Source organism: Stegostoma tigrinum, chromosome 2 (assembly GCF_030684315.1).
Source record: "Stegostoma tigrinum isolate sSteTig4 chromosome 2, sSteTig4.hap1, whole genome shotgun sequence".
Lineage (NCBI taxonomy): Eukaryota > Metazoa > Chordata > Chondrichthyes > Orectolobiformes > Stegostomatidae > Stegostoma > Stegostoma tigrinum.
This window is the reverse complement of record NC_081355.1, coordinates 78,449,343-78,469,319: the sequence shown is the minus strand read 5'-3', so window position 1 is coordinate 78,469,319 and position 19,977 is coordinate 78,449,343. Positions and strand designations below refer to the sequence as shown.

The window sequence follows — 19,977 nt, the reverse complement described above, 5'->3', positions numbered from 1 at the left end:
TCAAATTGGACGAGGTAGGGGGCAGTACCTGCCGACTCTTGACATTGTGAAATTTTAAAACTTTTTTTAAAATCAGATGTGCTGAGATCTTCTGCGTACCTGAGCAATAACCACCTCTCTTGGTGACAATGCAGGGGCTTCAGTAATGCTAGCCTTGATTGTGCGAGCAGTTTCCACAGCAGGCTGGTCATCCTTAATTGACACTGGGCCACAAATTATCGATTGGGATGCTGCTTGTGATACATTTGCTGAGCAAGTTTCCCTGCCAGCAAATTTGGTCCTGGGATCCAATATACACAATGATACTGGGCTACTAAATCACTCAGAAGATTCAGCATATAGAGCTAAAAAATTAATATCTGATGGAGAGGAGAGTGAGAAAGAGAAGCAGTAATCCAGAGTCTGAGGTACAGAGAATGTGGACTCATGTAGAAGATTATACAAATTGGGTAGGATTAGGTAAGAGGAATATGTGAATGTGCATACAAAAACCACAGTCAACTGACGCTGCTAAGCAGTCTATTAAGGGTAGTGTTTTTAAAATTGCTCTTTGAGATTCTGATCAAGGAAACAAATGAGGGAATATGTTATTTTAGATCCAGTATTTTTTTAAAAACATTAAATGGGATTAACTAATATCCTTGCTGTAAAGGAGCCTTTGAAAGAGTGATCATAATATTTGATAATAAATTTAAAGGGATTTAGTTCAGAATGAAACTAAGGTATTAAATCAGTACAGGGCAAATTGGGATATTAAATACAAAGAAATGATGACAGATAAGCAATGGCAAAATCAAATTAATGATTTCATAATTTGTAACGAATATCAGTTCTTTAAAGAAAATTCCATGGGAAATTTAGTACAACCATGGCTAAGAGAAGCTTATATGCATATTAGTTTAAAGAAAGGAACAGGTTCATTATGTTGCCAAAAATGATGATAACTGAGGATCAGAAAGGTTTTAAAATTCAGCAAAGGATAGTGAAGCAGTCAATAGAGAAAAGGAAAGAACATGACAGCAATGTTATGACAGACATGAAAACAGATTGCCACAGCTCCTGTGTGCACAACATAAGATTAGTAGGAGTAAAGCTGGTTTCCTTACAGATGGAGGCAGGAGGTGTGTGGTACCGGGTGACTGGTATTTTGGCAAAATTTTTAACTGACAAAGAGTCCGTTAATGAGGGGTGTGGGGGAGGTTAGGCAGTTTAAGTATGATATGAGCTGCAAGGCTTATTGTGCTCAACTTATCAATCCATTGAATTACAGCACCTCTACAGTGCAGATAGGGTCTGCACCAATCCTCCAAAGAGCATCCCACCCACTCTATCCCAGTAATTCCACATATACCGTGGTTAACTTACCTAGCCTGCACATTCCTGGGCACTATGGGCAACTAACCATGGTCAATCCACATAACCTGCACATCTTTGGACAGTGGAAAAAAAAAACTGGAACACTCAACAGCAACCCATGAAGACGCAGGGAGAACATGCAAACTCCACATCGTCACCAAAGGCTGAAGTTGAACCCAGGTCTCTAGCACTGTGAGGCAGTAGTGCTAACCACTGTATCACCGTATTGCCCAACTTTAACTGTCGATGGTCAGATTCCCCAAGCCTAGCAATTACATTGCAATGAGGGTCTTCCAGAACCAGCGTGTGATTGCCTTTATAGCCACCAATGTATCTGTTGTTACATCTGAACAACATGGCTTATATTCCTGCTCTTATTTCTAATGATCTCATTTTGTAGCTGCCGTGATTTGAATGGTTAACAAATCCCTGAGTGACGTCCCTCCCTCATAGCAGCATAATGCTTACTAACTTGTGACTCGCAATCACCATTAGTACAATTGGAGCTCAAAACACATCTGTTGTATGATAAATGCAGACATGCAGTAATGTATTCTCTCTAACATACATATAACCTTTTCAGCCAGACGTTTCATTCAGGGTAAGAAATACTATAGAAGTGAATCACCAAAGGCCTCTTGATAAAAAGTTTTAAGAACGAATGAACAATTCTAGATTTATAGTCAGCCTCATTTTTCTTCCTTTTTATTTCTGTCTATGATGTATACTTGGCTCTTAATAAATGATTAACTTAATAAGCCTACAGGCCATAAGTTTCCACCCAAGGAAGTTGTACGAAAACTTCACATGTATATTACACTAATGCCTGCAATTACACTAATCACTGTGCTTAATCAAAAATATTTCACTGCAGAGCTCAGTCCAATACAACGGAAATCTGTGCTCTGTGAATAGCTGACCAAGTGGTGTCAAGTTAGTCTCTGGCTGTCGTTGGGGGAGATGGTGGTGGAATGGTAATGTCACTGGATGACTACATCAAAGGTCTAGAGTGCTGCTTTAAAAAAAATGGAGTCAAATCCCAGTTTGTGTAGGCTAGAAGACAGAATACTGCCAAAAGAATGTAAGGGTAGGGGAGATGGTGGTGTGGTGTTAATATCATTATTAATCCCGCATTGTAACTACAGGGACATAGCTTCAAATTGTACTGCAGCAGCCGGAGAAATTTAGACTTGGTTGAACAATCTAGGAATGAAAATTTGTCTCAGTAATGGTGGCCATAAAACTAATCATTGATTGTTGTAAAAACCCATTTAGTTCACTTTGGGGAGGAAATCTGCGATCATTACCCAATCTGGCCTGTGTATAAAGTGAAAGTCACCATAATCCCTGTTCTTCTTTCAGAGACATCTAATGGTTTGCTTAACCTGACGTTGTCTCAATGAGCATGTCTGTGTGCAGTGTCAAGGAGGCATTGTACGTTACAAGAGATTCCAGGCTGACAACAATGTGGTAGACTCTTAACTCCCTTCTGTCACCCAGTTCATGGGCAATTAGAGGTGAGCACCAGATGCTGGCCTTTCTGGTAATGCCTATATCTTATGATTGAATAAAATAAATACTTCCGAAGTCAAAATGACATGAATTTACAATCAAATGGATAATTATTGGATATCAAGTTCCCCTTCTCCCTCCTTGTCTGCAAAGCAGCAACTTTATTACAGCCTCACAAATATTAGGCATAATGGAGCGTCACCTCCAGATACTGTTCATATGAGTAATTGATTGACAACAAGTGTTGTCAAGTGAGTCCAGCAGAGTACCAAACATGATGAAAGATGAAGATGTAAAAACACCATTTTTTAAGTAAAACCAAGGTGAAAGAAAATTGTTTGAAAATTACGTGAAAAATAGTGCAGCTGTAAAAACTTTAATTCAGTTCTTATAAATCTGAAATGATTCCAATTTCAAAGTACTTTTTATTTGAGGAACCTTTAGCTATTTCACCATTCCAGATACTTTGGTTTCAGGTTTTAAAAAATCTGTTTCCAATATATGGAAGTGTTTGTAACATCCCCTGGAGCTGTTATGCTGTTGTTTAAATAAATGGAATCAGATATTATATTGAATTACTTGAATGGATTTATAATTTAAAGATGACTCTTACTTTTCTGACATCTTTTCCCTGTGTAGCCCTCTGGACAAGAGCAGATGTTGTTTCTCATACAATGTCCACCATTCTTGCAAGGAGGATTGCAAATTGCTAAAGAAAGTAAAATAATTGAAACAATTTTATTTAGTAATGCAACAAAACCATGAAATCATCTGAAGTATTCAGTGCCCTCAAGTAAGAGTGAAGCATGAATAAACAATGTGCAAACAGATTTCTGGCTTTTCCCATGTCTGAGACATAATCAGCCTATTTTCATTTGTTCAGAGTGACTGTGATACTACTACACTGGAATGTCCTTTAATGAGTTATCCCATCTGCATTTTGAAGAATTTCATGGGTGACAAGAATTGATTGGCTTTGGATCATACTGACCTTTTGTTTCCTTTCTATAACATATGACGATGTAGTCCAACATAAATTTATAGAACTGTGGAAATACTAGCATGAAAGGATGAAATTTAGCATGTTGCTATATATATAATGCTAATTGTCTCACCCTAACTGTTACCTCTAAATTACAGCACAGGAAGTGCATTCGTTTTGGTCCTTGTGCTATCTTTTTATCTTGAATTATTCATTACAATTTAATTGCTTTGTTCTTTCAAGGGGTAGAGTTCCTCAATGGTAAACGGGCTCATGAAACAAACCCAAGAGATTTAACTTCAAAGATAGTAGGAACTGCAGATTTAAGTTCAATGCAGACAAAGCTAACCAGTCTATACTTGCCTGGCTTGCTCACTTCTTTTTAATTAAGTGTGTAATATCTACCAATTGGGAATCCTTTATCAAAGTTCCTTGTTTGCAACAATCATTAGAAAAGTATGATTAGTAACTCAGTGAGCACTTTCTTTTACTATTCTGCCATGGATATGATCAGGTCTGGTAACATTCACTTTTTATTCTATTAATATTTTAGGGTAGTTTTGTTTTTGGAAATTATAACTCCACTCATGCACTTTCCAGTGAACCTTGAATTACTGTCCCTGCAGCACTGCTGTGACCAATAAAAACTGGTCCTCCAAACATTAAGCATCATTACCATTTATAAATTTTCAGGTATAAGATAATCCCTTTTATCGCTGTGTTCTAACTCTTGCTTAACTATCTTTTTCTTCGTGCAAGTCAATTCACTTGATGTTCATTAAAATTTTCCTTCTTTGTCTTAATTGATTGTTTCATAATAAATAATAAATATTTTTGCTGCTCTTTTTGTTGGTACAATTTTTTTTAAAAAGATGTATACTCTTCTGAAAAAGAAACTTTGCTCTAAATTTTCTATTTCCTATCCCGCCTTAGCCTTCAATATTATTCTTTTATTTTTAATCTTAAATTATTTCAGCTGTATCTACACATCTGTTTTAAACTATTTTCTACTATTCTTCAATTGCTTTCCCTACCATTTCCTCAAAGAAATTAATCTAGATTTGGTCCTTTTCAAGTCCAACACCTTTACCTTCTACTGCTCTTTTATTTTTAACATGAACCTAATTGGTTTAACAACCATTATTTCCCCCATTTTCTAGTACTTACTTATAACCTAGCCATCCTCTTTCTTCTTCTAGAAGCAGATTTTGTGTCAGATCCTTACATGTAAATTAAAACAAGGTTTCTCCTTTTTGTACTTTTTCCCCCAATATACTTTAGGACAGTTAACATTTCCCTAATTAGAATTACTGCAAATTTTTCTAACCTGCTGATAAATCTCATTTTTGCTTCATTTTCAAACTTTCAACATACTCGCAATTTTACACTATAATTTTTAACTATATCTAGAAAGGTTTGGTCTGGCCATACCCATCAATAAGTGTTATTTTCTATCATGTAAATCATATCCACTATTAATAAGGCCAGCTCTCCTAAAACTGTATCTTTGTCAATGTTCTGTTGCCTTGGTGAGTAGAGGCCAAGTTTCCGTCAGGGCTACAATGTTCTTCTGGTCGAAGTGACTGCTCTTAGTTTTGCTTCGTAATGCTTAGCGTACTTGTGTTTAACACTATAACCCTCACATTATCCCATATGAAATTATGGAAAAGATTGGAAGTGTGATGTGAAAGTTGCTAGTTTGTTTTATTCCTGAAGTACAACATTTGTAAACTTTCAGTTCTTTTATACAGTTCCTGAAATTTTTCCTACAAAACAATGTTTTTCTTTCAAATACAAAAAGAACAAAGTGCTAGAGAAATTCAGCAGGTCTTGTCAACACTTGTGACGAATGGATCAGAGTTAATGTTTTGAGTCCCTTTGACTGCTCCTCTAAACAGGTTAACTCTGTTTCAATCCCCCCAGATGCTGCCAGATCGGCTCAATTTCTTCAATACTATTTTTATTTCTGATTTTCAGCAACTGCAGTATTTTTGCTTTTATTCCTACGTTTTTTAAAAAATTCATAATAATCCATTTATCATCAATATACTAAGTATATCTGTGAGGTTTTCCCTCCGCATTGTGCTGTACTTCATTTCTTCTTTCAACTTCCTTTAAACGTGAATAATTAGCACTGCTTTCACTTTGAATCCATTATTTCATTAATAATCCATTGTTTTTTTTGACAAAAGTATTTTCCCCTCAGGCTTCAGGAAATAGTTTATCTCCATTGTTCCCATGCACAAGAGAAAATTTATAATATACTTGTCAAAACACTTGCTTGAGAATTGGAATATTGGCAAAATAATATTTCGACCTCATTTTATTTAGCTTTGGAAACCTAAACTGTGATGCCATGCTTCTGCGGTCTCAGTCAAAGTTATTTTCATTTGCATTAAGTATATTTTAGTCTTCTGTTTAATCTAATGTTTCCATTTAATTATCTATGCTAGGTCTCATTTCTAAAATTTCTAAATCACCTAAAATGGCTTGTATCTAATCCAGCAGATCCTAGATCAGAATAGATCATAGAATCCCTACAGTGTGGAAACAGGATCTTCGGCCCAACAAGTCCATGCCAACCCTAAGAGCACCCCACCCAGAACCATCCCCCCATAACCCACGTAATCCATACATCCCTGGGCACTACAGGCAATTTAGCATGGCCAATCCACCTAGCCTGCACATCTTTGGATTGTGAGAGGAACGCAGCACTCAAAGGAAACCCATGCAGACACGGGGGAGAACGTGCAAACACCATACAGTAGCCCGAGGATGGAATCGAACCGGGTTCCTAGCGCTGTGAGGCAGCAGTGCAAACCTCTGAGCCATCATGCCACCCCAGTAAATTACTTTTACTCTGTTTCTTGTTTTATGGCTGATGAGACTTTCTACTTTACTCAAAACATATTCAAGTTCTTTATCATGCTTTCACTTGACTTGATCCGCTTAGGTTTTATGTGCAAAAATTGCTAGTGATTACAGTTTCTAATATATTACCGTTTTGGCACTGTGATCCAAAAAATCCATTCGGACACATGCAGATGTTGGGTCTGATACACCTCCCACCGTTTAGACATACAGGACTGCAAACAGCTGAGAGAAAAGTTAAAATGTTAAGAAAAATAAAGTATCATGAGAAGTAATTTGAAGAATTTAGTAGCAGGGAAGAAATTTCCCTCAAGATTTCATATTAGGTTCATTTCATATTAATATTTCATATTCGGTTGGCTTTTTTCTCAGAAATTGAAACTCCCCAAATAAAGCCCATCCCCTGAAGCTCACAGATAGTCAATTGTTTGCCCCTTATGTTTATTTAAGATCTTTTCTCTTGTTTTGTGTGGCTTTGGATCACTTTATGAAATAAATCTGTTATTTTGTTTTAAATTCCAGGAAGTATTTGAATGAGAAGTACTGCTGTGGATTTCACTCCACTTTAAATGAAACAGAAGGTAAAATTTGAACACTTGAAAGATTTTTTAAAAATGATCGCACAGCAAAATATGTCACTCTACGCTGTAGGTGATTATGCTGCACAAACAACACTCATTACGAATTCAGAGATAATGGGAACTGCAGATGCTGGAGAATTCCAAGATAATAAAATGTGAGGCTGGATGAACACAGCAGGCCAAGCAGCATCTCAGGAGCACAAAAGCTGACGTTTCGGGCCTAGACCCTTCATCTGATGGTTTATATGGTTTATGAAGAAGTTGTAAACTGGTTTTGTTGTCATGAAGCCTTCAATCTGAATCAATTAATGAGTAATGATGTGGCCCTACTACGTACAGTATTTATTGAACATATAGTATGCCATAAATAAAGTCAGGATATATCTGCAACTAAGATATTTAATCGATTGCTGTATGTCACAAGTTTGAAAGATGAAATCAGTGAAAGACAAAATCAAGACTGTATACCATACAACATAAGGGACAAGGAAACCAAGAAAAATTAATGACATACATGATTACTTTCCTTACCTGTGTTACATGTGGGACCATTCCAGCCAGGTCTGCAGCGGCAAACATCTGGAGAGATACATTCACCTCCATTTTCACAGTGTCTATTACAAACCACTATAGGTATAGATAGAATAGAGAAATGGGTAATAGCTTATTTAAAAGGCATAATTTAAAATGAGTCTTTAAAGAGGATGTGAACAATTTATATAATCACTTATATTACACATCAGATGAAGTTTCAGATTATATAAGTTTTAAATTCTTACTGCTTTACAGCTTTTGATTATTTTCTAGAACCTGAACTGAAGCTTCAAATCGACACCATTTTCGGTCCTCGCAAGTACCCCCGATTTGCCATGCGATGGCTTGGATTAGTCACATCTGTGTGCTTTTTTAAACATTACAGTATGACTTACATTGAGTACACATGTATTTCCCCTCCCTTATGATGTATCACTGTGCCTTATCTCTAATAGAAAAAAGCTTCCACTTAAGACGTGATTGATAAGCTAAGCATCAAATTGTGATGTTTCTCGAAGTTATGATTGAGGTTTCCACTCATGAAAATGTAATTACAGATATAAACTTTGGCATTACCAAGCACAATTTTATAGCTTTTTGACCTTTTTAAAGCCTTATATTCAAAGACATTCTTTGCTATATTTAAGTGAAATAACCTGGTTATAGTTTACTTATAAAGCTGAAAATGGGTTGAATCACAAAAACATTTTTAATAAGTAATCAATCTGATTTTAAGTAACTGAAAATTATGTTTTAAAATACTAAACAGAACCTCTTGTTAATTTTATTGGTATATACTGGTCAGTTTCTTAGTAAACTGAACGTCTTTAAATATTTAAAAGCTTTTACAAGTAGTCAGAAAAAAAATCATTGTAAGCTTCCTAGTCTGGTATAAAACAACTTCAGCTTTGTACTTTCTTGTCATGACAAAAATATCTGAGCCCAGTCATTGGATGCACAGCCCTTTGTGGCACTTTTGCCAACACTATGATGCCAGCTAGAAATTAATAAAACACTCTAAATAAGAATGGTCCAACACACATTATACATTCAGTATCATGTCAAGTGATCTATGATCTATTTCTTGCACTATGCAAGATTTCACTTTCTTCACTAGTACTACACATGGTGTGGGTTGTTTCAATGATCTCTTTGCCAATACATTCAGATGATTTTTACATGCTATGCTATGTGGCCTAATAACATTTAGTTCATAACATCTAGTCTCATTTTCTGTAATCATCACACTGCATTTTTGCATTGCATTTCGCTTGCCCTTTCTTCGCTCAACCTCCCAGTCTGTCTGACCTCTCTTCACCCGATCAGACTGTTATTGCTTACAATGATAAACTTCATTTGTATCATCAGCTAAGTATTACATTAACAAAGCATTACAATACAACGTGAATAGCAAGGTTCCCTGTATGGTTCATCAGAGCCTTTAACTAGACGCTTCCATCACTCTATGCAAGTCCTTTCAGGCAGCTAGTTACTGATTAATTTCAATAACTGTCAACTTATTTTACTCCTTTCTGCATTCTGAGCCAACTCCTATCTTGGACTCAAAAATAGAAATTGCTGGAAAAGCTCAGCAGGTCTGACAGTTTGTGGAGAGAAATCAGAGTTAACACTTTGGGTGACGGACCCTTCCTCAGGACAGTTCTGAGGGAAGGGCCACTTAACCCAAAGCGTTAATTCTGATTTCTCTCCATAGATACTGCCAGACCTGTTGAGCTTTTCCAGCAATTTCTGTTCCTTTTTTCCTAATTTACAGCATCTATACTTCTTTTGGTTTTTATTTCCTTTGTTGGACTCAGTGGAAATAAAGAATTATATAATGGTTGCAGCATAAGAACAAGTCATTTGGTTTGTGCGCAATAGCTTACGAGAATGTCAATAAAATTATCCTTGAATTGTCTTTAATTGCAAGAAATGTAATGAAAAATCTACAAATTAGCGTGGCAATAAAAATCAGAATGCATTGGAATGATAGTGAAATTCTCTTACTTGTTTCACAACGTGGTCCAACAAAACCATAGGGACACGTGCAGAGATTTCGAGCCAAACAGGTTCCTCCATGTTGACATGCTGGCTCACAGTAAGCTGCAATAAAACACCACCGCTCAATATGGGAGCTTCATTTGGGATGTGCTTTAACCAGCATAAAGAACACTTAGTCTTTTGTCTCTTTCCTCAATGATGGCAAATTCCCAGGATAGGAGCTGTATCCAAAACAATTGTACTTTTGTGTCCTACTTCCCATGGCATGAAATAGAAGTGCTTACTCCAGCCGTAACAGATCGAGCGAAAAAAAAGTGATAGATTTGAGATTAAAAGGGAAACCCTCTCCTTCTCATCACTGACTGCTACACTGTTCTATGAATAGCAAACATTTGTTATTTGCTACTCAAATAACAAAGACCGTCAGTTAAGACTTGGAAACTTACCAGATGTTTAACATATGTTTTCTAGTCGGAGGTGATAGATAACAAACATGAACTTGGACTGATATTTCCATCCTTCCTCTTGTAATGCAATGACACTTATTGTGGCACACATATTGCTTTTACCCACAAGGTCATCAAGGAGCCCACGTTAGTTCATTTTGATCATTGAAGTGTTTTGATTGTGTATATTTTAATTGACACTATTTATCGTCCATGGCTTACAGATTATTTATTACATTGAACTGTTCATTACCTTAATTAAAAATGCTCTCAGTGTCTCATAAAACACATGTGGAGGAATTTGATCAGAGCAGGGTGGGTGGACGTGCGATTTCCCACCAAAACTGACATGACTCAGAACCCCAGAGAATTAAGTCACTATTTGGCAGCAGGAACTCTACTCTGCTGGGACTCCTGGCTCCCCAAGGCACATTTAATTGCAAACTTTCACCAAGGAGGATGTAAATCCTGGATACAAGAGCTACCAGAGGGTGGCCATACTTGGTTACTGTCATTGCCTTTGGGGGGAGGTGTCTGCTACCAATTTTAGAATTGGACCTTCAGAGTTCACTATGGGATCTCTGGAAGCAAGAGTTAACTGGAGATATCACAGGAAGAGGGGTATTTGTGAGAGAAGGTGAGGTTTAGATGAATGAATTGGGGTCAAGCATAAATGGCATCCCCTACCCAATGCAGAATCCTTTGAAGGGGCATTAAATGCCTTTGGACAAGGGAAGCCTCCTATTCCACCACAAGGAAACCAGACAAGATTTGCTTCTTGGTCTCTTTGTTTAGCAAACCCTCTGCCTGAGCTATTTTAATACCAGTGGAGGAGGGATGATGTTCTTAATTGGGCATTAATTGCCTCAATTAGTATCTGGGTGGACAAGTCACATGTATGCCTTCCCACCTTGAAGTTAATTGGGTGGGATGGAGGAACGGCAGGAGTGTGCAGTCAACTCCATATCCTCTCGACCAGGTCAAAGAGGCCTCACAATACTTGGCACTCACTTCGGGGCCAGACAGACATCAAATTCTATCCATCATTACAATTCAATCTGTCTGGCTCGACATATCTTATGCAAGTTTAAAGCAGAAAGCAACTTTCATTGGTGACTCAATGCACTGTGAACAAAAGCCTTATATTTTCTTTAAACTTAGTTTAGGCCAAATAGAAAGCACTTCTTCCACCTGTAAGCACATTGCAAATTATGAATTTTACTGTAGTTTCTCAAGTCTTCAAAACAGTCAGAAAATAACACCTCATCCATAGGATAAAAGGTATTAATTGGGATTCATTAAGACAATGTTAAACAGAAGGAAGAAAAATTGTGTAATTTTCGGTGTAACGAAATTATGCTTGATAGTTTTTTAAAACCAATCCTGAGAAGGTATTTCAAAACAGAAGAGATCTTGATGGTCCAGTAATTTTAATAAACTTCACAGTTTGTAAAATTGTTGACTCTTTCACCATAATTAATGGACATACTGTCCCTTGGCAATATCATCCTCAGCCATGCAGTCAGCAACCACATGTCTGCTGACGACAACAAATCTTCACCATCCCTCTTGAATGTTCCACTGTATTTCTGTTGTCAGATCATTTGTCTGATGACCAGTCTTAGCTGAGCTGCAATTTCCTCTAGCTAAATATGAGAAAGACAAAGTAATTATCTTCAACTCAGCTGTAAACTATGAGTCTTGTCATCAATTCAATCTCCTTCTCCAGCTACTAGTCTCAGCTGTGAATGGGAATTGACCATTACAGGTAATAACTGATATATCACAAGGTCTTAAAGCAGGTGTTAGTGCTATTTCCTTAAAGCTCCACTGAAGCAATGGAGCAGGACTGAGAAAGTTCAGCAGAAATTCAGGGCTCATTAACTTTGATTTTGGCTTCTGCTTCAAACTATACTAATGGCAGGCAATGTAAAACTTGAAATCAATTTCTACCTACACAAGATTTGCAAGAGTGAAACATGACTGCATTTGTCTTACATCAGCAGTGTGATGTTCAAATTACCTTCATCACAGGTTGGTCCTCCATATCCAGGGGGGCAATCACAAACATCAGGATTCACACATTTCCCACGATTTTTACAGTCAGGGTGACATATAGCTTTGGTTAAATAAAAACAAGAGCGTATTATATTTGTCAAACCATCAAAGTTACGCAGCAAAAGTAAAATAACAAGTAAGTACTCAGGGGCTATGGCAGCTGGTTGGGGTGTGGTGGTAGTAGGGAAGGCAGACAGAGACATGTCACGAAGCCATGATGACTCGGCTGGAATATATCATGTGTTTCTGGACACTTTGATACTACAACCTGCAGAATAGTTATGGGTTATGGATAAGACAGGAAAGTGGAATTGAATGGCACAGTAGACTTGATGAGTTAAATCACCTATTTCTGCTCCTATGTCATAGAGTGTTATATTCTTAGTTGTATAAAATAATATCAGTGCCACAGTGGCTGAGCTCTAGCAAGATAATCAAAACTGCGGATTGCCCTTCCCCCTATTTTCCAGGTTAAGGACATAGTGAAAAGTCCCTATTCTCTTGTGCTATTTTACACACTTTTCTGCTTTTCACCCTTTTCAAATGGACTTGCAAAGAGAGATCTATCCCAAGGTGTGCAGTTCAAACGTAATCCAATTATTTCCGTTATCTGAGATAACAAGGTGTTGAACCAAATGAACACAGCAGGCCAAGCAGCAACAGAGGGCAGGAAAGCTGACATTTCATGGAGAGGGGTCCAGACCCGAAACGTCAGCTTTCCTGCTCCTTTGATGCTGCTTGGCCTGCTGTGTTCATCCAGCTCTACACCTTGTTATCTCAGATTCTCCAGCATCGGCAGTTCCTACAATCTCTGATTTTTATAATCCAATTTGTTTATGAAGTTTCCATTTTTAACCTGCCTACAACACACTATAATAAGTGCATATTGTTGTACATACATTTTAAACTGATTGATGCAGTGAAATTCCTCCTATCAATTATTTCCATGAACTATTCAGCACTAATATGCAATGTAACATTTTCTTGGTATTCATGACATTCTTTTTGACAACAGAGGATTTAATATACATAGTCCAATGGTAAATGAATTTAAGAGTACTCTTTTCAAAATTCATATATTAACTCCACACTTACCAGTTTGGCAGCTGTATCCAGTGTAACCAGGCTTACAGCGACAAGTATTTGGTGCAGAGCATTCCATATTCTTGCCGCAAGGATATCTGCACATTGCTGTCAAAGCAGAAAGGGATTTTATTATATTCAGTATTGAATAATGTGATTACATAGTCAGAGAAGAAATTATGAGACTCCGTGGCACATTAAGACATCACATCGTCTTTTCACCAAAAACAGCTCTTAGAAAATAAAGCAGAGTTTATATTTTTTGGAAAGTCAGAAATTTGTCTCAAGATGCAAGGATTATTGGCAAGGTCAGATTAGATAAGAACAATTGACTACGTTTGATATAGCACTCCGAGAAGCACCTGGGTTTATAAAGTAATCCAAAACTTTTTATTGGCACCAGTTGTTTTAAAACTGAGTTAACATGTTCACGTTGAAATGATACAATTGAACTCAGAGCCTTTAGACTGGTTTTGACATTGAGCTTCCTCATTCGACTTTATAGGTTTGAGATGGAATGAAGTTGTAGATCCAATAAGGAAGCGTTTATCATATTGTTTTAAAGATGGCATTAATTCAACAAGCTCTTAAGGATAACATAAATACTGCTGCTGTGTAAAATAGAAGTTTATGAGGGTGGGACTGAGGCATTGGCTGAATCAAAAGAGATTAAACTTTAAAGATGAGTTTACAAATGGGCTGGTAGATTAAAATTTTGTTTTTTGCAGGCTCCATCAGTTATCTGTCATATATGATGCTGCTTATAAAGATTGGCTGAAGAAACCATTATTGAAAATGTTATGGATCCCAACTTATGATAATGCTAGACAAGTCCGATCCCAGAGTGAAACGTGGCTTGACAGATTAAATCTTTTAATTTTGCAATTTTGTTATTCCTGGTCAGTCTCTGAACTGGTTTACACAAGAATGCAAGTTTATTATGCAAAGGAAATAAAAGCAGTTACATTTGCATGGAAGACGGACCCCGAAATCATTCCCACAGAAAGTCTGCATCAAATATCCTCTACCTGTCCCTCTTTATTTTCCCTAACGAGGGCACACTGTGCATAGTCCCTTTCTGTACCCAGCTCTCTATTTTTCTGCAGGGGGAAGTTACATTTTTCCCCCCGATTCCAATTCCCATCTCCTTTTCAGCTGGCAGTGACATAATTGATTGTACTATCGCAACAACAACTTAATATTTATAGTCATAAAGTTTCAATCCCACTCTAGACAGCACGAAAAAAAATACAGTATGAGGAAGTGCTTTGGTGTTACAGGTGCAACATTATGGATAAGATATTAAACCAAAGCATCCATAAGAACGTAAGAACTAGGAGCAGGAGTAGGCCATTCGGCCGTTCGAGCCTGCTCCATCATTCAATAAGATCATGGCTGATCTTTTCGTGAACTCAGATCCACTTACCCGCCTTCTCACCATATCCCTTAATTCCTTTATTGTTCAAAAAAAATCTACCTTAGCTTTAAAAACATTTACTGAATTGCGTCAACTACTTCACTGGGCAAGGAATTCCATAGATTAACAACCCTCTGAGTGAAGAAGTTCCTTCTCAATTCAGTCCTAAATCTGCTCCCTCTAATCTTGAGGCTATGCTCTCTTGTTCAAGCTTCACCTGCCAGGAGCAACATCCTCTCTACTTCTATCTTATCTAGTCCCTTCATAATTTGGTATGTTTCTATAAGATCCCCCCTCAATCTTCTGAATTCCAATGAATATAATCCCAATCTACTCAGTCTCTCCTCATAAACCAACACCCTCAACTCCGGAATCAACCTAGTGAACCTCCTCTGTACCCCCTCCAGTGCCAGTACATCCTTCCTCAAGTAAGGAGACCAAAACTGCACACCGTACTGCAGGTGTGGCCTCACCAGCACCTTGTACAGCTGCCACATAACCTCTCTACTTCTAAACTCAATCCCTTTAGCAATGAAGGGCAAAATTACATCTGCCTTCCTAATTACTTGTTGTACCTGCAGACCAACCTTCTGTGATTCATGGACAAGGATACCCAGGTCCCTCTGTATAGGGGCATGCTGCAAATTTTTACCATTCAAGTAATAATCCCTTTTACTATTACTCCTACCAAAATGTATGACTTCACATTTATTTACATTGTATTCCATTTGCCAAACCTTTGCCTGCTCACTCAATGCATCTATGTTCCTCTGCAAGGTTTCACAGTCCTCTGCACACTTTGCTCTGCCACTCATCTTAGTGTCATCTGCAAACTTTGACACCCTACATGTTATCTATATAAATTGTAAATAATTGTGGTCCCAACACCGATCCCTGTGGCACACCACTAGTCACCGATTGCCAGCCAGCATAGCACTCATTCATCTCCATTCTTTGCTTCCTGTTAGTCAACCAATCCTCTATCCATGCTAATACTTTACCCCTAATGCCATGCATCCTTGTCTTATGCAGCAGCCTCTTGTGTGGCAACTTGTCGAAGGCCTTTTGGAAATCTAGATACACCACTTCCACCAGGTCCGCATTATCCATGAATTGCTCATTGCTTGTAATGTCTTCATAGAAGTCCAAAAGATTTGTCAAGCAAGACCCGTCCTTCATGAAACCATGCTGCGTCTGCCCAACTGGACAATTTCTATTGAGATGCCTTGCCATTTCTTCCTTGATAATAGACTCAAGCATCTTCCTCACGACAGAGGTTAAGCTAACTGGTCTATAATTCCCCATCTTTTGTCTACCTCCCTTTTTAAACAGTGGTGCCACATTTGCTGTTTTCCAATATGCTGGGGCTTCCCCAGAGTCCAGCGGATTTTGGAAAATTACTGCCAGTGCACCTGCTATTTCTCCTACCATCGCTTTTCGGACCCTGGGATGCATTCCATCAGGGCCAGGAGACTTATCAATCCTTAGCTCCATTAGCTTGCCCAACACTCTCTCTTCCATAATAATGATTGTTTCCAGGTCCTCACCTACCTTTGTCTCTTTGTCAATTACTGACATGTTATTAGTGGCCTCCACTGTGAAAACCGATTCAAAATACCTGTTCAATGCCTCGGCCATTTCATCATATCCCATAACCAAATTCCCCTTTTTATCCTCTAAAGGGCCAACATTTACTTTGGCCATTCTTTTTCGTTTTATATATTTATAGAAATTTTTGCTATCTGTCTTTATATTCTGTGCTAGTTTTTTCTCATGTTCAATCTTTTCTCATGTTCTAGCCACCTGTTTTCCAAGATATTGGTTAAAGGGAAGGCATTATTTTGAATGGAAGGGAAATTATATCTTATGCCCTAGCCATTATTTATCCATCAAGTAAAATTGCAAAACAGCTGATTTGGTCATTTTCAAGAAGGATTGTAGAATGATTGTTGTATGCAAATAGGCTGCTGGTATTTACCATTTACTACATTTAAAAAAAATAATTAATTAATGCAAGACAGTCTTAATGTTGTGAAAGGTGCTACAACAATGCAAGTTTTCTTGTCAGTGAAAATATATTTTCACTCATACTAGAATCATAGAATCCCTACAGAAAGAGGCCATTTAGCTCATTGAATCTGCACTGACCCTCTGAACAGCACACCACCCAGACCACCATTCTATCCCCGTTAACTCTCGTTTACCATGGCCAATCTACCTAAGCTGCATATCTTTGGACCGTGGGATGAAATTGGAGCACCCAGAGGAAACGGACACAGACACAGGTGAATGGGCAAACTCCACACAGTTACCCAAGGCTCCAATCAAACAAGGGTCCCTGTGCTGTGAGACCACAGTGCTAACCGCTGAGCCACTGTGTCAACCAGAGTACTGGTCTTTAGAAACAATATGTTGTGGTGCTTCACTGTTCAGTAGTAAATCTGAGTTACCGGGGATCATGTAGTTTTAGATGTATATGGTCAGCTGGAGCAATGGGCAATAATGTTCGATTCTCCAGTTTTCTTTCTTTCATATGCTGATCAGGAATCTCTCCTGCTCATTCCATCTGCTGTTGGTCTGTGTTGGATGGATTTGCAGGTTGATTCTCAAACTATTTTATCAGGTTATAAATGCACCATCAATGGCCATCGACATCTGGGATGGGACTCAATTTTCAGTGGGCAGGCAGGCTACCCACTGCACTACAAGATCTCAAATTTCATAATTATGAACAAACAATAACCATATTAGATACAAAAGCTAAGTTTTCTGACATTGTATGTATACACACACACACACACACACACACACACACACACACACACACACACACACACACACACACACACACACACACACACACACACACACATTCCATGGAAGGTTCCCTGTGGGTCTTCTTTCATGTTGCCTCCAAATATGTAACAATTGCATATTTACTTGGCCATAAGTACAACAGAACCAATAATAATACAATACCTTTGCATACGACTCCATCACCAAAATAGCCAAAAGGGCACCGTCCACACTTAAAGCTTCCAGAAGGAGTTGATTCACAAGGAACCCCAGAGAAACATGGCGAGTCTGTACACGTGACGATCTTTGGCTCAGGTGTTAATTTATCCTCTACATAAAGGTCTTCCAGAGTTACAGTCTCACCAGAAGGCTGTGATTTTATTACAGTCCTTTGCTGAGTTGATGATGGACCAAGGATTTTTGGAACATGTCTCTCTCCTTTTGTGTGGTGGCTGCTTATATTATCTCCTTCTTTACTGCTTTCTCTAGTCCCTGTATTGATTTCCAAGAATGCGGCATCTCTATTCTGTACAGGTGGAGTTTCTCTCAGTAAAGGTTGTCTGGATATGATAGGGGGAAGCCAGCCTTTAGATTTACTGTCAGTTGTCTGATATACTGTAGTCCAGTGATGGGCATGTGGTTTCCTGACGGCTGTCGTCATCACATCAGGGGCAGTAGTTGTAACACTGACTCTTGACATTAATCTGATAACTCCAGGTTTTCGATGATCTGTAGAATATCACAATTTTGTTAGCTATTATGTCAATTTTGTCAGCAAAAGCTGCTGTTGCCTATGATTTGAAAACATGTTGCAGCTCAAAAATCCACAGATTACAATCTTTGTCATGACATCAAGTTTATGCCCATAAGTACCTTACTGAAGGGTGAGAGGCAGCAAGAAAATATAGGACAGAGACCACCTGCAGCACCAGGGACACATCCAATAAAGCAGGGAAGCCTGTTTGTTGCTTGTCATTGAATGTGGGGCAGGGAGGTGCAGACTGCTGATGGGTGCAGGGCTGCTCTGAGGGTTTTAGGCCCCCCCAACCCAAGGTGAATTATGACTTGGTAGAACGTACAGTTAATGTTCCTATGCATCTGGTGCAGTCATCCTTCTAGGTGGCTAGAAAGTGTGGGTTTGAAGGGTATTACCAAAGAAGCCTCAGTGAGCTACTGCACTGTTTTCTTGCAGGCAGCATTTGTTGCTGCCACTTTATATCAGCGGTGAAGGGACTGAATATTCAAGTGGTGCCAAACATAGGGCTCCTTTGTTCTGTATGGTGTCAAGCTTCTTGAGTGCTGTTAGGGCTGCATTCAGAGTCATTCAGCACGGAAACAGTCTTTTCGGTCTGACTCGTCTGTGCTGACCAAGTTTCCCAATTTAAGGTAGTCCCCCCTGAAAGCAGTTCATATGTCTCTATCCTATTCCTGTTTTTGTAACTGTGCCTGTATTTACCATTTCCTCTGGCAGTTCATTCCACATACGAAGCACCCTCTATGTGATAAAGTTACCGCTCAGGTCCTTTCTCAAGTCTTTGTTGTCTCACCTTAAAAATACACTCCCTAGTTTTAAAACTTCTCCAACCTACGGAAAAGACCTTTGCTATTCACCTTATCTGTGCCTCTCATGATTTTACAAATACCCATTATGGCAAGTGGAGAATATTTCATCATACTCCTGACGTGTGTCTTTAGATAGTGGACATGATAGGGAGACAAGGAGTGAGTTACTTGCTGCAGAATTGCTAGTCTCTAAATGTTCCCTTAGGCACAGAATGTACATGGCCAGTCCATGTCACCTTCTAGTCAATGGTAGCTTTCAGTAAGTTGATAGTGGGGAATTCAGTGATGGTAACACCACTGATCATCAAGAGGCAACTGTTCATATTCTCTCTTGTTGGAATAGCATTTGTCTGGCGTGTGCACATTGCATGTTACTTGCCACATATCAGCTCTAGTCCTGATGTCTTGCTGCAAATGATTGCAGGCTTTTTCGATATCTGAGAAGTAATGCATGGTAGTGAACATTGTACAGTCATCAGCAAACATGCCCCCTCTGACTCATAATGGAGGGAAAGTTGATGATGAAGCAGCTGAAGATGGTTGGGTCTAGGACTTAGCCTGACTATATCTCTTTGCAGCTGCTTCAAGTTCTCCTCACAGCTTTGTATCATCGCAAATTGAGATATATTACTCTTTTCCCTCATCTGACTCATTAACAAAGATTGTAAATAACATGGGTCTCAGTACTGATAATTGTACCATTCCACTAGTACAATCTGCCAACATAAAAATAATCCACCTATCTCTACTCTTTGCTTCCAGTTCCTTAATCCATCC

At 38.4% G+C, this 19,977-nt stretch overlaps 1 protein-coding gene across 5 annotated transcripts in view; it reads right to left on the bottom strand.

The window, feature by feature from the left end:
* Positions 1-19,977, bottom strand: part of vwde (von Willebrand factor D and EGF domains) — a 221,177-nt gene that overhangs the window by 9,020 nt on the left and 192,180 nt on the right. For 4 of the 5 annotated variants that reach the window (XM_048562926.2, XM_048562945.2, XM_048562954.2 and 1 more), the window contains 7 exons: positions 17,821-18,366; positions 13,437-13,532; positions 12,307-12,402; positions 9,844-9,939; positions 7,834-7,929; positions 6,851-6,946; positions 3,482-3,577 (listed from right to left, as the gene is read on the bottom strand). In XM_048562926.2, coding sequence (XP_048418883.2) covers positions 3,482-3,577; positions 6,851-6,946; positions 7,834-7,929; positions 9,844-9,939; positions 12,307-12,402; positions 13,437-13,532; positions 17,821-18,366 — 1,122 coding nt within the window. The remainder of the gene's footprint in view (positions 1-3,481; positions 3,578-6,850; positions 6,947-7,833; positions 7,930-9,843; positions 9,940-12,306; positions 12,403-13,436; positions 13,533-17,820; positions 18,367-19,977) is intronic. The other variant, XM_059654906.1, reaches the window with a different exon arrangement.